This window comes from Pelmatolapia mariae, linkage group LG4, assembly GCF_036321145.2.
Source record: "Pelmatolapia mariae isolate MD_Pm_ZW linkage group LG4, Pm_UMD_F_2, whole genome shotgun sequence".
In the NCBI taxonomy this organism is placed as follows: Eukaryota; Metazoa; Chordata; class Actinopteri; order Cichliformes; family Cichlidae; genus Pelmatolapia; species Pelmatolapia mariae.
In genome coordinates, this window is record NC_086230.1 from 23,779,604 (window position 1) to 23,799,014 (window position 19,411).

Consider the following 19,411-nt stretch of genomic DNA (forward strand, 5'->3'; position numbering starts at 1 on the left):
AATGGAGGCCTTGTTTACATGGGAATGTTACAGATGTATCTAACCTGCAGTGCCCACAGCGGTAGAGGTCTGTCAACCCAGATGATCAGCTTCCTGCAGAGGTGAAAAAAAAAAAGGGAAGAATGCAAAGTGGAGGAGACAGATGTCACAAAGAAAGGGGAAAAAAGCAGGCAGACCATGTTAAAATTAAACTAGACTAATTAAACTGTGCTGATAATACTGTATAATCATCATAACTGGATAATTATCATATTGTAAGAGGTTAAAGGAAAGTAACCCCCACTCCCCCCAGAGGAAAAAAAAAAAGAACCTGGGCTTAAGGCTGCTTGGCACGATGCTACAAGTCTACTGCCTGGAGCAGGAGGTGGCCCATCCCTTTCCTGAGCTCACTGAGTCAGGCTCCTTATTCATTTGGAGCCAGAGCTTAGCCAATGTCATCAGCCACCAATTAGATCAATAGGTCCCTGAGCAGGAGACAGGGCAAGGCCCCAGGTCCAAACACACCTCCTGGTTTCTCTCTCTCTGCTCCTGTATATTAGATACTCTGTCTTCACTAGATCACTGTTGATTAGGCTGCACAGGCACTGCGTGCATATTATGTTGGCAGGTAATCCATACAGCTGAATCGTGATAAACGAAGGTGGATCAGTAATGTTTAATATCAACATTGTGGATTGCATCAGTTAAGCGAAGTCGCATTGATTGCATTATACAACATTTCCGGCTGGAGAGCTGGTGTCGTGGATCACAGTATCCCAGGATGGTTTCATGGTTCTTGTCTGCAGGCTAAAGCCATCACTCCTAATTAAAGCCTTGCATGCTTACCAGTCAAACTCACTCCATGGACGGGATGACGTGTTTTGTTTGGTGCAGTTAACTCCGCTCACACTGCAGGGGGTAAAACCACATGAACAGCAATGAATAAGACGTCTTCATCCCAGCAGCTTTCATCGAAACTGGACTGAGCCACTAAACGGTTCAGTTTCCAGACTTGTTTTTCTCTCCCTCCATAAAGTTACGGGATACTTTATACACACACACACACACACTGCTGTCCTCTCTATTGACTTGTTGCTTTTGCTCCTGCTATCAGAGAACCTTCTTTTACCCAGTTGAGCCATCGTTCACGCCATATTGCTCACCAGTCCTGTCTTTGCTCTTGCGGGTTGTCCAGCAGGACTCTGACGATGTAGAGGAGACAGCTCAGCACTTTTAGAGAAAAGTTGAACATTCGCACTCGCAGACCTGCAGTTCGAAAAAGAAATAGCCAGCGAGTCAAAGACAACACCAATATGGCAGAATTTATGAAGATACAATTTATTCAATGCTATCAATAACCTTAATGCATGATTTAAAAATGTGACTCCGAATAAAGCTCTGCGGGATTCTTTTAAGCAGTGCAGTGCTCTTTGAATCTGTTATGATTAAAGCTTCAATGAAGACATGACACAAATTCTTAAGAAATAAATCCTCTGGGCAACTAGGAGTATTTCATATACCACTAATTATCACTACCAGAAAGCTTGCAAGTCCTTCTGAAAGTTGATTCATCTCATCTTTTCAATGTGCATTTCTGGCCATGGCTGACTAACAGTGCTTGGCCTAATGTAGCTGAAGTGCACATGTGTAGTATATTGTCTAACTAGTAAATAACCCCTTGATAATTCACAATAAGCCAATTACCTCCCCCCCAAAAAGCAACTTGTGTATTCAGTAGAAATGTAGAAATATTAATATTACTGTACACCATCCTTCCAAATGAGCACATTGATAATCAAACCCACTACACAGACATTTAAGCAGGCACAGAGAGTGGACAAGTTGAATAACTGGTGATGAAATGCAGAGCAAGAATGGCAGCACACCACACATTAAAACGAAACACGTATTCAGCTGAACAACTGGTTTAGAAATGAAGACAGCAGACAAGAAATTCACTCAACCAGGGAAAGCGCGATCCCGAACAACTTACTGGATCTTTGGTTTTTGATGAAGAACAGCTTGAGGCGCTCCTTAAAAGTGTTCTCGTTCACATAAAACTCCACCTGCACCCTAAGAGAGGTGATGGAGAGATGCGCAGAGTCAGTAATAGGCAAATGGAGATAACGACGGCACAAGAGAACCCAGAGGAAAAGTACTAGGAAACTGCTTCAGGTGACTGAGGAAATAAAATAGCTGGAGTCAAGTCATGAGACAGAAGAGAGGAAGCGAGTGAAGTGCTATGGGATAAAACAGGGTAAAGGTGATGAAGAAAAACAACACAATTGAACAAATTCGACAGAGAAAGGGTGATAATGATTATGTGACCACGGAAAAGTATGTAAATAAGATGCTGTGGACTGCTGCATTAAAGACTAATGGGTTTTGGAGGAAATGGTGTTCCTGCTTGTCCGCCTGCCCATAGGCCCAGACAGCTGCAGTCACTCTCGTTATCTCCACTGATTAAATATAGAGCAACAAATTACTTCCCTCTGATGTTTCTGCTGAACATGGGAGGCCATAATTACTGCTCTTTCTCCCTTTTCATTCTGGCACCCTCCTGTTAGAGGGGCCCGCACGCACACACATTACTGTACACACATGGACCTGAAACACACACCTGCATTAGTATTATTAGACCATTCATGTGGCCATCTGACATGGATTCTTGTGGAGAGATATGATGAAGAGCCACTCTTCAGACAGCTCTTACATGTGTACAGACACATAATCATGCACTGTCACACATAGACTGTATTTCCTGTCTGACCACCTCGGGGGAGAATTCTCAGTAGCTCCCCTTTCATCCTATGGAGGGAAGAGTGGATGACTCAGGTCGAGGATAAAAACGCCAGGCCCGGCACGCCGGTGGTCTCACACAACACAGGCAGATGAAAGAGAGGCAGAACAACTGCAGTCTATTCTCCTGTCTGCAGGAAGAGGAAGAGGTGACGGCATTGGTGGCGGTGGTTGAAGAGGTGGTGGGGGAGCCTTCCCGGGGTTCCAGAGTGACGTTATACCACCATGAGGTGCACACAAATCAAGATAAAACTACACACCTTCCCAGCAAGGAGGGGGGGAGGAGGCTTGTTGGGGTGGGGTGTAATTGTCGTCTCTGTTACTATGGCAACGCAGAATTCAGTGTCTTTTTCCTTGCCTCTCTTATGAGCACATGTGAGCAAACACACACTTGTGGAAAGTGTTCAGCCACCGGAGCTGATGGCCCCGCTGCAACTTGTCGACGGCTCCCTGCGCTCTGAGCAGATTGCTGACAATAATGCTTTCACACACATGATGAAAAACACACAAAAATAATAAAAATCCAGATGAGCACGGGCTCGCGAAAGCCCAGAGATGTGCAACGGCACCTTATTGCTTGCAATATGGATACTGTCTCCCCCCTGTAGAGTCAAACTCAGTGTTAATTAAACTTTAGTCAACAGTTAGTTTTACAAATTATAACATGTTCACTCTTCATTAGTAATGTTACAATTTACGATATTATGTAGTGAGAGTTAACACTGTGTATTTGTTAATGATTACAATGCTCTTGTAGTTTTCTAGTAAAGGTTTTACTGTATTATAAACGTATCTTGTCCAACTCCTCAAAGGTGGACACTTGGGCACGACACTGTTGGCATTGTATTTCAATCTACTGGGTCCACTTGAGCATCAAAGTCTTTTTCCTAAACCCCAGACAAGTTGTTTTAGTTTGTAAATCTAAATGGTGAGTGAAAATGAAACTAATTAGTATGTAAAAAAAAGTACATTAATTGCTATCTAGAATTTTATGATGTAGACTGCTGTCTCCACCCATTAGCCAACTTACATTCTCTTTAAAACTCTGGGAGGTGCGTGTCGTCATGATAAAAAGTACCCTAACTCCACATTTTGGACAAAAATGAAAGAACCAATCTGGATAAAAATATGTAACCAGTTTTCAGAGTATATTATTTTTTTTGTCCTGTGATTGGCAGTGACTGGAAAAACAATCCAAAGCTCAGCAAGTAACTAATAATTAGTTAAGAAATGCAAATTTATATTTAAAAATCTATTATAAAGTGTAATTAAAGTGTAATTAACATAACATATTCCACATTATTAACAATGGCTACTATAAAGTGTTGGACTGGATAATTCAGCTGTACATGTGTTTAGTGACAATAAAAGGCATTCTATTCTATTATAACCTTATTTGTGGTTAAAGTTTTATATCCAGTGTCAGGTCACATTACTTTGCACTTTGCCATTTTTTAAGGGTCACTTTTAGTATTTCCAGTTAACTTTTTTTTTTTTTTTTAAACTGTGTGGCATTCATGTTACTGTTACTCAGCTAGTGTTGGCAGGTCTGGTGGACCCACTGCATTATCGTGTTAAATCAATACACCCCTTAACAACAATTTATGTACAAAAAAACAAAAACCTAACAGATGTTTATTTTATTAGTGGTTAATATTTGGAATTTGCCTCAGTTAGATAACATTTATGAATAAAAGTGCTGTTCATTTTTTTAAATTTTTGATAAAATGTATTAGAAAATGAAAAATAATCCTGACCTAACCATCCTAACATTTAGGAAAAAAATGTGTTGATCTTGAACAAGTATAATTAAAGGAAGGGTTCTCAGCACTACTGAAGTTTATTTCTTTGAAATAAATTAGAAGTGAATCAAGTTCATGCCATATTACACATTAGTCCCAACAATGAATAAATGATAAATACTGATCGATAAGTAACAACTCAGGCAAAGCTATTTATTTATTGTGTCCCACCACCAATTTGCAGCTGGGACAAAGCGTGACAAACTACAGATGGTTTCTGCAGACATACAGCAGGCCATGTAGAAGGAGGACAGAGTGTGGACAAAGGTACACGGAATCAGTATAGTCCCAAGAACCACACGTGTAGGGTCAATGTGTGTGGGTGAAGTCATTGAAAGAGTTTTATTTTATATGTTTGTCACAGGAAATGAGCCAAAAACAAGAAGTCTGAGGTTCAAAATGGTAATAAATCATGTAATTTTTCCTTTTGGTAAACACTGAAAACAGGTCCAACAGACGTAAACATCAGACACGGGTTAATTAAAATTGGTCAAACAGCATCTAAGACACTTTCTGCATTACTTTCATGTTTCAAAAGTAACCTTTCTGACTACGTCTAAAGCTACACTAGATTCTAGTAAACATCAGCTCCTCTTACACTCTCTTTTGAAAAGCTCCACTGTGCCAAGTTCCTGGTTATCATCCTCATAACAAAAAAGGTAAACACTAAAATGTTTACTTTCTCTTGAACTTATCTGGCCTTTTACAACCACATACATCTCAGGCTGCACTTTAAGATCTGACGGTGACAGTGTTTTGCTCTCCTGCGCCAAAACATTTTTATCACCTGTTTGTTCTCATCTTAGGACAATTTAGGTGACATATGTTCTTAAATCCTGCCATCTGAGTATTTATTCATTCCAGAAAGTCCTCAAAGCCTCTTCATATTTTGTGAGACGAGAAGAGGATAATTTCAGAGGTCATTCTAGCCTTGATGTATTTCTCTAAGCAGAAGCTTTTCCACTTGAGTGTACAATAGAGGATGAAAAGTAAAGTGGAAATATAGCCCAATAAAGACTTGAGCCGTAGGACAGATTGAAAGTCGGGAACTTTAATCTAAGGGGAAGGTGGAGGAGAAAAACACATTAAAAACTCATAAAGAGCATTATTTCAAAACAAAAGACAAGCAATCACATCACGATGATACCCCTGGGCAATAGCCTCCTTCCCGCCCCAAGGCCTTCTAAAAAAGTGAAATGAAAATAAACGATTAGATAATTGTGGGGGAAAACTGGTTTGGCTCATGTTGTGCAGAAAATAACATATGTCACTGAACTGGGGAACAGCGAGATTCACCATGAGGGAGAAACTCCCATAGAGGTCCTCTCCTCTCACTCTCTGCTCTGACGCTCATTCAGTAACGTTGATTGATCAAGCTAATTATTTACAACCAGCGAAGATCATCTTTTGGAGTTTAGCAAAGTAAAACTAACAGCTTTAACAGCTGGAAACAAGAGCACGTGACTAAAGAAGCATAACAAAAACGAGCCTGGAGAGATTTCACATTTGCATGGACGTGTGTGACAGGGAGGCAGAGGGAGAGAGGGAGGACTGAAATACAGACAGATAAATGTAGTTAAACAGACGCAGACAGATGGACAGACAGACAGAAGGGGACATGCGGAGGAGGATCTCTGAGAAACACAGAGAGAGAGAGAGAGAGAGAGAGAGCTGAACCTCGTTCTCCTGCTGCTTCCACCCATGCCTGAGCTCCATAATGACACAGCATTGGCCGTCTAATGACACAGTGGAAAAGACTAAAGAAACCCAAATCTATGCGCACAAAGCAGCACAACATCGGCTCATTACGACCTCCACACTAAAACTCTGAAATAATAGTCATACCAGTGACAGAGAACAAGCAGGAAAATAAAGTAATCGAAGCAAAGATTCTATCAGGGAAATCAAAGCTTGTTATGTTTAATGAATGAAAAGAGGATGCCTTTGGAAAATTAAATCCAAAGAAAATATTAAAATGTGCTTTAATACACGAGAGGGGGAGTTTTTCATTGGAATACACATAAAAAAATTACACTAGCTGCCTGCAATAAAAGTCAATAACATATAATGACATTTATACACTCGTCCGACACTTTATTAGGTACACCATGATAGTAACCGTTTGAACCTCCTTTTGTCTTAATTCTTCAGGCACAGATTCAGCAAGATGCTGGAAACATTCATCAGATATTTTCCCCCCATATTGACATGTAGCACCACACAACTGCTGCACATCCATGATTAGAATCTCCCGTTCTACTACCATACACTGTGCATTTATCCATTGCAACACATCCCAAAGGTGGTCTGCTGGATTGAGCTCTGGTGACTGTAGAGGCCGTTACCAATTAGAGATGATTTCATGTTATTCTGTTGGAATAACATGTCATAATGTGGTCATAATTCATTCAGACCTGAAAACGTTTTTTCAATTTTGATGACCACTTTTGTGAATTGGAGCTTCATGTTCTTAGCTGAAAGCCAGGCACTGGGTGTGGTCTTATGCTGTTGTAGCCCATATGCTTCAGTGTGTTGTGCATTCAGAGATGCTGTTCTGTATACTTTGGTTTTAAATTGTGTGCATTTGAGTTACGATTGCCTTTCTATCACCTCAAAGCTGTCTGGCTTTTCTCCTCTGACCTCTGGCAACAATAAGGTATTTTCACCCAGAGCATTGTACCTTGCAGGATATTATCTCTATTTTAGACTCATTCTCTGTAAATCCTAGAGATGGTTGTGTAGGAACTTCTCCATGAATCAGCAGTTTCTGACATCTTTATAACAGCTCACCTGGCACCAAAAAACTTGCCACATTCAAAGTTACTTAAATCAACTTTGTTTGAATATTAGCAGGCTGTCTTGAGCATGTCTATAGGCCTCAGTAGATTAAGATGTTGTCATGTGATTGGCTGATTACATAGTGTGTATAGAATGCACATCTACCTCATATAAAGTTAGTCTTAAAGTAAAACATCGGACAGTATCAAGGATTGGAGTACTCTGCCAGTCATTTTAAAGAAGAAAAACTCCATTGCTGCATTTATTATCTGGATGGGGAATCGCCCAGACTGGAAGTTATTAGAATATTGGAGACATCACCAGAAACAGCTGGAGAATAGACGAGCTGATGCTGCTACATTGCAAGCCCCAATCCGAGCAGCAGTGAGGAAACATCCACCTGCTGATGTGACCGACCAACGCTCGGCTGGAAAATCTGTTTGAAAACTCAGACAGGACGACTGCAACTATTTGCTCCTCTTGTCACATGCCAACATGCCCTGAGCATTGCATGAGGCAGCTGTATGCTAGAGCTGCCTGTAGTGTATGTTTAGCTTTGGCTAATTTCAGTTGTTTGTTCAGTCCCTGCACAATGAAAAAAAGTCAGACTAATTGCTAGTTTCATCCAGGGCTGCCCTTTGTCAGAGATTCTGCTCATAACCTTTATTGACAGAATTTCAAATAAGTAAGCAAATAATGTTTATTTAAAATGACTGAAAACTAAGTGACACCAGGATGATAAGTAATACAGTGGATTGCGCTTTGGATTAAAAAAGAAAGTATAGATTTCAGTTTTGTAATAATAAAGCTATAAGAAATCACCAGAGAGGCTCCAGCCAGTAGCCCGTGTATGTTAGATATGTTGGTAGGATGAGGGTTAACCTCCTAGGACCTGGCGTCCACATATGTGGACATCACGTTTTGGGTTATTTAGACCAAAATACTCAATTTTGCTCTACAAGGGCCTGATATCCACTTACGAGGACATTATACAGCTACTGTTCTATCGAAATTTTAAACGAATATCCTCACATGTAGCTCTCATTTTTCTTAGAAACAAAAATTAGGTAAAAAAAAAAAAATCTGGTAATTCTTTGTTTTTACATTCATCAGGTCCCAATCAGCCCAAATATCAAAGAGAAATTAAAAGTGCATGCCGTGGAAGAGTTCGGGTCTTAGGAGGTTAAAGCTGCACCTAAATATTAAAAAAGCCAAACATCCCAGCATCTCAACAAGCTGGGTGAGCTGCTGAGTTTTGCAGAAGCGATTTGAAACTTCAAGAGTCCCATTTTCCTGCTTAAAAAAAAACATTAAATAAGTATAAAAAGGAAAGAGCTTTCCAGAACAATGAGAGCTCATGCTGGGATAACATGGGCTATCTCATGTTGTGGAGTCCCACCAGACTGAGAACAAGCTGTCATTAAAGCAATGGGTGGAAGGGTGGAAACTAGATATTCTGTAGTTCACAGACTTTTTTTTTTTTTTTTTCACAGTCAAATTTTTCCTCAAATTGTCAAGCTAACGTTCCAGCGATTATAATCATTCTTATTATACCACATTTTTTCTCCCTACTGTAAGGACTATGGCTACCAGCACACACGAGAGACTGTGAGTCACACCTTTTCACAGCAGACTCCGATCTGCGCATGAATTAAATGAGTAAATAATGATCATTTTCAATGGCAGTGATAATACTCCTGCTAAGTTAATAATTTTTATGTACACGAATGAATAAAAACCTTTTGTATTTTACAGGCCTGTAAGAGGAGAGAGCCCGTGGACATTTGTGCCAGTCGGTTTGAGTTAATCCAGCTTTGCGGCACGTTACAAGCACCTGATGTTGCTTAAGATCGACTCTGTGGAAGCAGGACTTCTTATTTGGCAGCTTTGGCTGCTCCGTCCTCGTGTCACAGCAGGGATGCTCGGGTGTGTTATTGATGGCTCCATTCTACTTAGTGGAGGTGCTGCTTTTATGCATGCTGCCGTAGTTAGTGGGACGCTAAAGAGAACCGAGCCATTGTTAATTCCACCTGTGCTTTCCCTACTGTGATAAGCCAAGATGTCTGCTGGGTAAAAGGTCAGCGATGGCTTTTTTTCCCCTTCTTTTTTGGAACTGGGTTTTTCAATCCAGTCCAATTCAATTTAGCTTCACTGGCATAAGCATAATTCAGACACATGATGGCTAAAAAAACAAGTAAGCTGCTAAACTACAGGTGCACCTGCTGATTATTTTACCTGAACAACTCTCAGTAAAAACACTTTACAGGTTGTGCATCCATTCAGACCACAGATGCATCCTTTAATTACACTTTTCTTTCATGAGGTATTTAATAAATACAGTTGCTTTACTTTGATCAGTCCAAATTGAGTCCATCAGATAAAACTACAGTGCTAAGCAAAGAGCAAATGATCGTCCTGGCAGACAATTAATAGCCCTGAAGCACTTCCAGACGCAGGTGACATTTACACAGATCAGCCAAAACATCAAAGCCTCCAAAAAAGCTCTGACCTGTTGGGCAATAGATGAGGAACCTCTGGGGGTGTCCCATGGTGTCTGGCACAGAAACGCTGGCAGCAGATCCTCCAGACTGTGCTTGTGTTTCATAGCACAGCAACACGACTGGCTTGATATTTACAGGCTTGGCTGTTATGCAGCTTTTTGGGGGCAAGTGTGGGTCATAACAGCCATCATTGCACATTTATTTTCCCATACAATTGAAGAGGTTTAAAACTGTCATGGCATTCATCCCCCAAACCTCTAAGACATACAGAAGAAGTGCTACAATCAATAAAATGCTTTTAATCTCTAAAAGGAGGAGAGCAGCGCACACAAACAGCATAAATGTTTTTAAGGAAGGTGTTCTCATTGATTGAAAGAAACGTGCTTAAACATATTTGATGTTTATTATTTGGTTTCTTGAATGGGTTAATGGCTAAACAGGGGAGATTTTGTAATCATAAAGCACACAGACGATGAATGAGAAGACAACAACAAATAGATTGTGCATCGTCTTTCGTTTGCTGTAACATTTTACAAGAGGCAAGGTGTACTCTGCTTCTGCTCCAACCAATGGCTGGCGGGACAGCCTGTCCCTGACCCAGATACGCAGCCATTACATGTGTTTGACAATTTTGAAGTGAGGTGAAAAAGAATACAGAAGAGAACGGAATGAGAATATGTGTCCATATCCTTGCTAAATGAAAATCCATTTCTTGTGGTTAAAAGGTATATTTTTTCCTCTAAGACCTCAATGCAAGAGATGGCACCGACTGAGGAGTGACATAAAAGATGCAGCCGCTTCCTTTTTGCCCCCCTTTTTAAATAACAATCATAGCTGTTGTGAAATTGATTTTACCACTCCAATGAACAAAAAGCTACGCTTTAATTATCACTCAATTATGACCGAGGTTTTAAAAGTGTTGCCTTTTTTTATTCTTTGTTTTTCACTCTGTAACTGAGGGGGAAAAGAATCCACACATGTCAGTGCCATGACTGATTCTGCAGGTAGATATTTGCCTGGACAAAGAACAGCAGGAGCAAAGGGGCCATCGTTTACAAGAAATGTGCAAGGTATTTTAAAGCATACTGACAATAAGAAAATGGCACTGGAGCCTTTGGTCTGAACCATTTCCTGAGCAAACTCTGGTTTCCCACTGATTAAAATTTGCCACATATTATCTATATGCATGATTCAGCCATCGTCCACTGCTGCTTCCTAGTGTACTCATCTTACCTCACCCTTTCCTGAAATTATCATCTGCTGCTTATTGCTTAAAGAAGGATCTGCTGACACATAGATGCAGTCTGTTTTGTTCACCTGAAGGAAGAACAGAACATGATGGTTCATTTTAAAGGTTGAATTTAGAGAAATGCACCTCCTCTGCCTTGGCACTATTTCCTCACAAAAAAAAAAGAAAAGAAAAAATAGAGAGACATTAATTTCTCTTATCATGAACCAAAATATAGGCTGAATTGATGCAAGTCATTAAAAATCACGCAATGCCATCCTATCTCCCAAGTCTCTTAAGATTACTTTAGTTTCAGATATGCTCAGACATTTAGCATTTGATTATGTCAACATAAGATATTCATCTTTTTTATTGCCAAATAACCACTCACAAAGAAGAGTGAAACATGAGAGGAATCATCTCTCTTCACTGTCCCTGGTGTCCCTGGGGCATTTTCGGATTTGAAAGATAACTCCTGAGGTGTATTAAGCTAACACAGTTTGGGAATAGGGGAGCTTCAATCAGTGGACAACTGCGTTTGTGATCTCCCACAATAGCGTAGCACAGCAGCTCGCTGCCCCCACTCTGATGCCATGGGACCTTCCAGCAACATCCAAACACGGCAAGAGCCCAGAAGCGGTCAGGCACATGCTAGTCAGCTCTATGGCTGTGTTAGCATCCACAGCAGGAAGGCACTTAAGTGTTGACAGCGCTCATCTAAAACTGAAAGGCTGGTTAGGGAATTCAATCTCGTCGTTAAGCCCCAGTGGTGGGGAAAAAACAAAAACAAATAAAAACAAATAACCATGAATCTAGATGACCATAAGAGAAACTGCCATCATTTCCTTTCTATAGTGTTAAAGAATGCATATCAAATACAATAAACCAGAGCAGAAACTGCCTCTGTAATTACTATATGATTACTATTACTATGTTACTATATTACTTTTACATGTAGGAAGAAATCAAAAAAGTGGTTTTGAGGTTTAGCTGACTGCGAGTTTCTTTTTATAAGCATCTATAGATCCAAAACTGCTTTCATTTTAATATGACAGTGTAATTTTTGAAGGTGTGAGAGGGGATTTTTGAAGGAGAATAACGATTAGAAATGAATTTGAAATTAACCACTAATAGGCAGATCTTGAACCTCCTTTTGCCTTCAGAGCTGCCTTAATTCTTCATGGTACACATTTAACAAGGTCCTGGATGTGTTGCTCTGAGATTTTGGTCTATATTTGCTCAATAGCCTCACACAGCTGCTGCAGATTTGTTGGCTGCACATCCATGATGTGAATGTCGTGTTTCACCACATCCCAGAGGTGCTCTGTTAGACTGAGCTCTGGTGACTGTGGAAGCCACTTAAGTACAGTGACCTCAATGTCACGTTCAAGAAACCAGTTTGATGGTTTAGCGACATGACACCTTACCCTGCTTGAAGCAGCCATTAGATGAAGGCCAGACTGTAATCAGAAAAGGGAACCAACAGCCTGAAACTGTTGATAGAAGGCAACATACATCCATCTTTTTTTTAATGTTCTTTGCAACAAAACTCATCAGAACAGGTAAAGTATTTTTCAGTTTCTGTTGACAACTTTGGTGAGCCAGTGGGAATTGGGTCATTCATTTCTTGTTCTCAGCTGCCGTGAGTGCCATCCAGTATGGTCTTCTGCTGCTTCATCCCATTTAAGGTTTAATCCAGAGATGCTCTTCTGCTGAAGATTCCCAAATATTCAGCAGTTTTGGAGATACTGAGACCAGGCCAATAGGCACCAACAATAATACCACATTCAAAGTGATTTAAATCAGCGGTCCCCAACCCCCGGGCCTCGGACCGGTACCGGTCCGTGAGTCGTTTGGTACCGGGCCGCGAGAGTTGAGGCTCAGGTGTGAAATGTATGGTTTTCAGGGTTTTTATCGGTTTTCAGCGTTATTTTGTTATCATTTTTATCGTTAACTCGGTTTTCCTGGGTCTTTTCACGTGTGTTATGAATAAATCTTCTTTTTTTTCGGTACCGGTACTAGTTTTATTTTGTTGTATTTATCCGCGACACCTTAAAGGCCGGTCCGTGAAAATATTGTCGGGCATAAACCGGTCCGTGGCGCAAAAAAGGTTGGGGACCGCTGATTTAAATGACCCAAATCACCTTTCTTACCCATTTTTAGGTTCACTTTGAACATCAGCAGGTCATCTTGACCATATTTACATGCACAACTGCTTTGACTTTGCTGCTATGCCATGCATATTATGTATATATATATGTATATACCCATCATATCATTGGAAAGTCTGTTTCCAAAGATTTTGCAAAAAACTTGCCAAATCTTCTCTGTCAATGGCAAACAGCTTATTATACTATTATCTCTTGTTTTGTGTCATTTATTGGATTGGATGTTTGATGTCTGGAGAAACAAGGCATAGTGGTAATTTAACAATTTCTTCATTTAAGAAACAGGGGCCTCAGTAGCATGTGGACGAATCATACACAGCCACAACAGCCTGGCACCGCCTTCTCATGCTGCTCACCAGCTTGGTCACACACTGATGTGGGATAGCATCCCATTCTTTAAAGAGCATTGTTCCAAGTCAGCCAGTGTGGGTGTGTTGGTCATTCTGGCATGAACAGCATGCCCAAGCTGATCCCACAACTGTTCAGAGTGATTGAGGTCAGACCTCCATGGAGGCCATTCCATCATCTCCACTCCAAATTCTAGAGGTAGTTTCTAATAAATCCCACTCAGTGTTTTATCAGTAAAGCTGCAACTTGGTGTTGAGGAACACCAGCTTGAAGCTGACACTAACTGACCGCTGTACCAGAATCCATGCTGACAGGTTCTGTATATATACATGCATATGTGCACACACATATATATGCCGGGTTGCTACAGTAACAAAAAAGAAAAAGAAACTAAAATGTGACTGTGATAAACTATGACACTGCAACCAAAATGAAATGTCTCTCATGTCTCTCACTCTGCCTTAGGTAACGTCTTCCCTGTTGTGTAGACAGCCTTGTCACAAAGAGAGCAGTGGCTCATGTTCAAAATATTGTTTCCAGCAGAATTATGCTCAGACTGCATATACACCCTGCTTTTCCCCCAATCATACCCCGTCATTTGTTCTAAAATAGTTCTGTGTTTGTACCACATGCAACCCATCCTGTTCTCCTATATTAATTAGAGTGTCGTTTATGGAACACCTTTTTAATTAATAGCAAGAGGCATTCATGAGACCTGATGCTTTAGTTTTATTAGCTCACTTCACTTTATGTTCCAAGCTTTCCATTAACAATTCAGCCCCCCCCCATGCCAATTACTTTCCATTAACAAAGTGTTTCTAAGTTCACTTTACATATTTTCCAGAAATAAATGTGCAGACACGTACAGGATTCAGAAATGAGGTGATGAGTTGTGCCTGCTCCCTCTTCACCTCTTTTCTCTCATTCAGGCATAAATTTGATAGATATCACTTTTTCAAGTGACTGTTTATCATAAAAGCCATCTATTGCCAAGAACCTGCTTTATGTCAGTTCTGGCTCTGCAAGATACCCATGATGCATAATACATCTCTGATTCCACAGTTCTGGACAGAGATAGTCATCAGCTTTATAATCTGAGTTATGAAAGATATGAATGAACCTTACAGGGGCTCTAAAAGACACACTAAAGGACTCTGGAATCCACCTTAGTGCCAAATCAAAGGACAGTAAAACTAACTGGAACATGAATATTGACAGTATTGATGGATCATGCGCCACGTTGGCCTTACTAGATTAAGACTTGACAGGAAGAATTAAGAGGGAAGAAAGGGGAATAGGGACACGGAGAGAAAGGAGAGCAGACTGAGACGGAGATTAAGCGAGAGAAGATGTGGAGGCGACAGCCAATAAGAAATTGTTTTAAGGACAAAAGCCTGTCATTTGTATGGTAATCCTGGACTCAGACATAAGCTCCCACTGAGGATTTCTATTGTGGAGCAGAGGAGACTGTTGTATTTAATTCACCTTTAACAAATTAATTATAGAAGTGGAGAAGTGTAATAGTTATGTGTGCTTCTATGCTGGCCATTTTAGCAACTTTGAGGAAAAAAAGTATTGCTCTGCAATACAGCAAAATGTACTTTCAAAATGTAAAAAATATGTTAGAATAATAATGCATATCATTTTGGGTGAAAGAATCATAGCCTTTTGTAAATCTTTGATTAGTGCTAACAACCATGCCATGAATTAATCAGTTACAGGACTCAATATCAAATTAATTTCAAGCAAAAACCAGACAGCTCCTTACTCTGGCAAAATCCTTACCAGCCTGCAAAAGATCTGTATTTAATTGTTTAGTCATCTGGCATTTCCTCTAAACAGAAGCCTCTGACTCACTGCCAAAAAATATAAATGGTAACCATATAAACAGAAGAGTGGCAATAAATGTTTTTACGTCTTCGCTCCCGACACAAATGACAAAATAACCCACATTTAATTATTGATCAGTCACCAGAAATAATCTTGATTTAGGTTTTGGAGTTATGGGAGCGACGGAGCTAACAATAATTGGCTGCTGCAACCAAAATTTCAACAGCCGACCCCATATTCAAATTCTGTCTTGGACTTAATTCTTATCCCGTTTTATTAACTGCTTGTTCCAATTTGAGGAAAGAAAATGCAGCCACTGCTGAATTGTCAAGACAAAATCCGATATGTTTGCAGTTTAAGCCGAACATGAAGCGAACTGAAGGACCAGCAGGGGTAGACAAAAAAAGAGTCATGCACCACACCGATAAATGTATAGTCAGAAAAATCAGATCCCTGTGTGTGAAATAAATTATCAAATCGATTCCCATCTTTAAAAGCCTGCTAGAAATTCTTAACTTAAGGACCTTTCGGTGGCTACGGCAAAATCTATTCGACTGAGTTACAGGAGCAGTCTGGGGAGGGGGGCGGGGGCTACACGGTATTGAAGGCACTTCAATCAGAACTAAGAGGGATGGGGGAAATGTGAAATGAGGGAGATGTAAGGACACACACAAATGCACACATGCAAACACACACTTAGAGCGATGCAAACAGAAGAGAGGAGGACAGGGAAAGGCCAGCGGAGGGTGACAGAAGAGGGATTAAAGGGCTCAGTAATGCACGTTTTTCCAGAGCACACTGTACCATATGTGTCAAGGAGATAAGTTATGCATACACACACTGACATTTTGATGTGAGAAAATATGTTGGAGTTAGGGGATGTGGTCATACTGTACAGAGCTATCTGAGCCCAAGGGAAGTGTCTGCTTATTTATTTGGGGTGTTTGTGCAGACTAAGGCTACTTCTATAGATTTATGGCCTACAGCAGGAAAACTCTGTGTGATTTAGCTGCAATGAAGGTTAATGTTACTATCAATCATATTTCTCACTTTGCTCCCAATGAGGAACTGAGATCAGCATGCTGACCCTCCACTCGACTGCTCTTTCATTTTCGTTTGTGTAAGTCGGCGTGCGGATGCTAAGAGAAATCTATGAAGCGTGGCAAAAACAGACATTGGAGGTATTTTTTGTTTACAAAAGCTCATTATCTAGGCATTGGGTAAACAGCTAGTGCTTGTGTGTGTGCCAGACACTAGAGCTCTGACAAATGACAAAATAACATGCACAGTACACACACCATTAATCAGTACCTGTGTGTCTTCCAAGGCACTTAAAGGATATTCCTGAAACACCAATCAACATCATGTGTTTGCGAGTTATTACAGCACATCTGTGGCACCAGCATACACAGAGTCCTCTCCAACTGTCTCAGCAGCCCTTCCAACCAAATTATTCACATCCACACTTCAGCTGTATACTAATTTGGCTTTTGAAAGATTCATTTTGGTTAAATTATCTACTGCATTGTCATTGGCTGTTTTGTTCCCCCCCCCCCCCCTCCTATAGAAGATGAGGTATCTGACCTATAAAAGGGTCCTCTCGTGTCTCATAGACTTCTAAGAAACAAGCATCATAACCTCTCTAATCTGGTGACTGAGGTCACACTGCACTGAAACATTTGTCCTAGGGCAATGGCTGACAAATTACAGAAGGCTGGGAGCAGAGAGAACAGGCCTTTTTAGACTTTTTAGCTGTTCTAAGAGGTCAGGGCCACAGAAGACCAAACATACAAGTTATAAATCCAGGCAATGCTTAAATATTGACTGATCGTGTCCTCTGCGTTTTCAATAACAACTTTCCCCAATAATCTGATTTGAAACACCCACACAAGCCCACACGTAAGGGTTTTTGGGCCTCAATTCCACATAGCAACAAGAAATACAGGCACGATGGAGGTTAAGCTTTTCCATTAGCCAGCATAATGAAATTGTAGAATTAAGCAATGCATATCATATATAGCACATCAAATCTACTGGAGAGTAAGCAAAGGTTAATTGCTAGTTACTGAGGGAAACCATTTGAAACTGCTTGCCCAGGTGGCAGATGTTTCACTGTAAATCTCAGAAACGAGGGCTTTAGGGAATACATAAAAAGGGAATAGCCCAATGTAGGCATTCCTTGCTGTAACTGTTCTTTAATTCTTCTCATTTGAATTCCATCAAAGGATTTTTTGTAACACTTTATATGTGTAGATTTGCACAAACGCGCCTCTTGCATGAAAAGAAAAAACAACAACTTAAGATTACGGTGTCTTTTAAAATATGTTTTCTTTTATGCTTTCATATTGCCTGTATTGTCTTAACAGTATTATCACCAGTCGCCTCTGCGCACACAGGGAGACGAGAAAACCTGTTGCAGCAGCGCCCTTTAAACAGAACTGCAAAGCTGACCATAAAATTCTCCGACACATTCATGCACCTGATCCGTTGAGATCAGAGTGATTTGATGGCGGTGCAAAAGAAATGAGTACTTTCTAGACACAGTGATATAATGTTCTGATGTTGTACTGATGCGCAACGGATTCGGTGCGCCGTGCGTAAATGCTACAAGCAGCTGCATTCATACCTGTCGTCGCTCTGCCAGTCCCCGAGCAACAGGTCTCGGAACCGGTACCGAGGGGGCAGCGGGAGCACCTCCTTCTCCAGTTCGACCATGGTCCCCCTCCTCAAAACCCAGAGACAGAGACAAATACCACCGCAAACCGCACCTCCACAGCGAGGAGGTGATCTCCTCCAAAACCAACTCAGTTCCTCTTCCTTCTGCTATTCAGAACATAAATCAGTAACGAACACATTGATACACCTCATGGTACCGTATTCGTCCTTCTTCAGAAAAAAAAGAAAAAACATCTCTCTTCTCTGCCACCCGTCACAATGCAGCTCTACTTTTCTTCACACTGAGGCAACAGGTCGAAGATGTTCATCCGTCGGTGGGTAGGGGTGGCTCCACTTTTCTGTGACAGCTGGAGAGCAACTGGTTGTCTCTCTTTAACACCAGCATCCTCCCTGCCTGAGCTCCACATGGACGCACTGACTGCAAATGTGTAAAGAAACGTCGGGGAGAAGTGCACTGTTGCCACTTTTCCCCCCTCCCCTTAGTCTAACCAAAATAAACATCGACAAAAACTGTGATCTTAATATTATTTTCAATTAGCAATAAGCTCTCTCTCCGTCCACATCTGCTCTACACTGTGAACGATAATGATCTCTGTAACCCACGATAATAATAATAAAACTGTTACACATACGCACACGTGATGCCCAGAAATATCTAATGCGCTGTAGAGACCAGCGCGGATCTCAGTCGTGAGTCTATTTCGGCGCTATAGTTTTCCACATTTTTCTTCATTATTCTTCTTTTCATAAATATCAGCTGTTGGTGGTTTTCAATCAGGAGACGTGTTTGTCGTGTTGGGAATTGCTTTGCTTTAAAAATACATGAGAGCGCGTCCAATTTATTTAGCGCAAGGCTTTGGTCGTGCATATTCATTTCCAGACACTTAACACGATTCTGCACGGCTTGCCAAATGAGCTCTGAGTACTGCTGCTCTCTTACTATGTATACATATGCTAAGTGTATTCAAAATACCCAATCAAAGCAGAAGATACAAAAAAACAAACAAAAAAAACAAACAAAAAAAAACCCCCACACAATTAATCACAGACTTTAAATAAATAAATAAATAAAAATGGAAATCCAGGCCACCATTTGAATTCTGCATCCTCCCTTAATGCACATAATCAATACACATATGTAATTAAGGGAATAAAAACTTGCAAACTTACCGCTTTACAGTTTCAATCAGTACTCAAACATCTGTGCTATATATTAGTCGGTCACACTTCACCTCTCAGGGGTTTAATCTTGTAGAAGCTCTTGGTCACAACAGAAGAAGTCATGAAATTCAAATACGGTGC

At 40.7% G+C, this 19,411-nt stretch overlaps 1 protein-coding gene across 1 annotated transcript in view; it reads right to left on the reverse strand.

Annotated features, from left to right (window-relative positions):
* Nucleotides 1–18,394, reverse strand: part of kcnt2b (potassium sodium-activated channel subfamily T member 2b) — a 43,171-nt gene extending 24,777 nt beyond the window's left edge. Inside the window, exons 1-5 of the mRNA XM_063470703.1 lie at nucleotides 18,060–18,394; nucleotides 1,973–2,052; nucleotides 1,143–1,245; nucleotides 826–888; nucleotides 45–93 (exon numbers count right to left, since the gene is read on the reverse strand). Of these exons, the coding sequence (XP_063326773.1) occupies nucleotides 45–93; nucleotides 826–888; nucleotides 1,143–1,245; nucleotides 1,973–2,052; nucleotides 18,060–18,148 (384 nt within the window). The 5' untranslated portion in view covers nucleotides 18,149–18,394. The remainder of the gene's footprint in view (nucleotides 1–44; nucleotides 94–825; nucleotides 889–1,142; nucleotides 1,246–1,972; nucleotides 2,053–18,059) is intronic.
* Nucleotides 18,395–19,411: the final 1,017 nt, after the last annotated feature.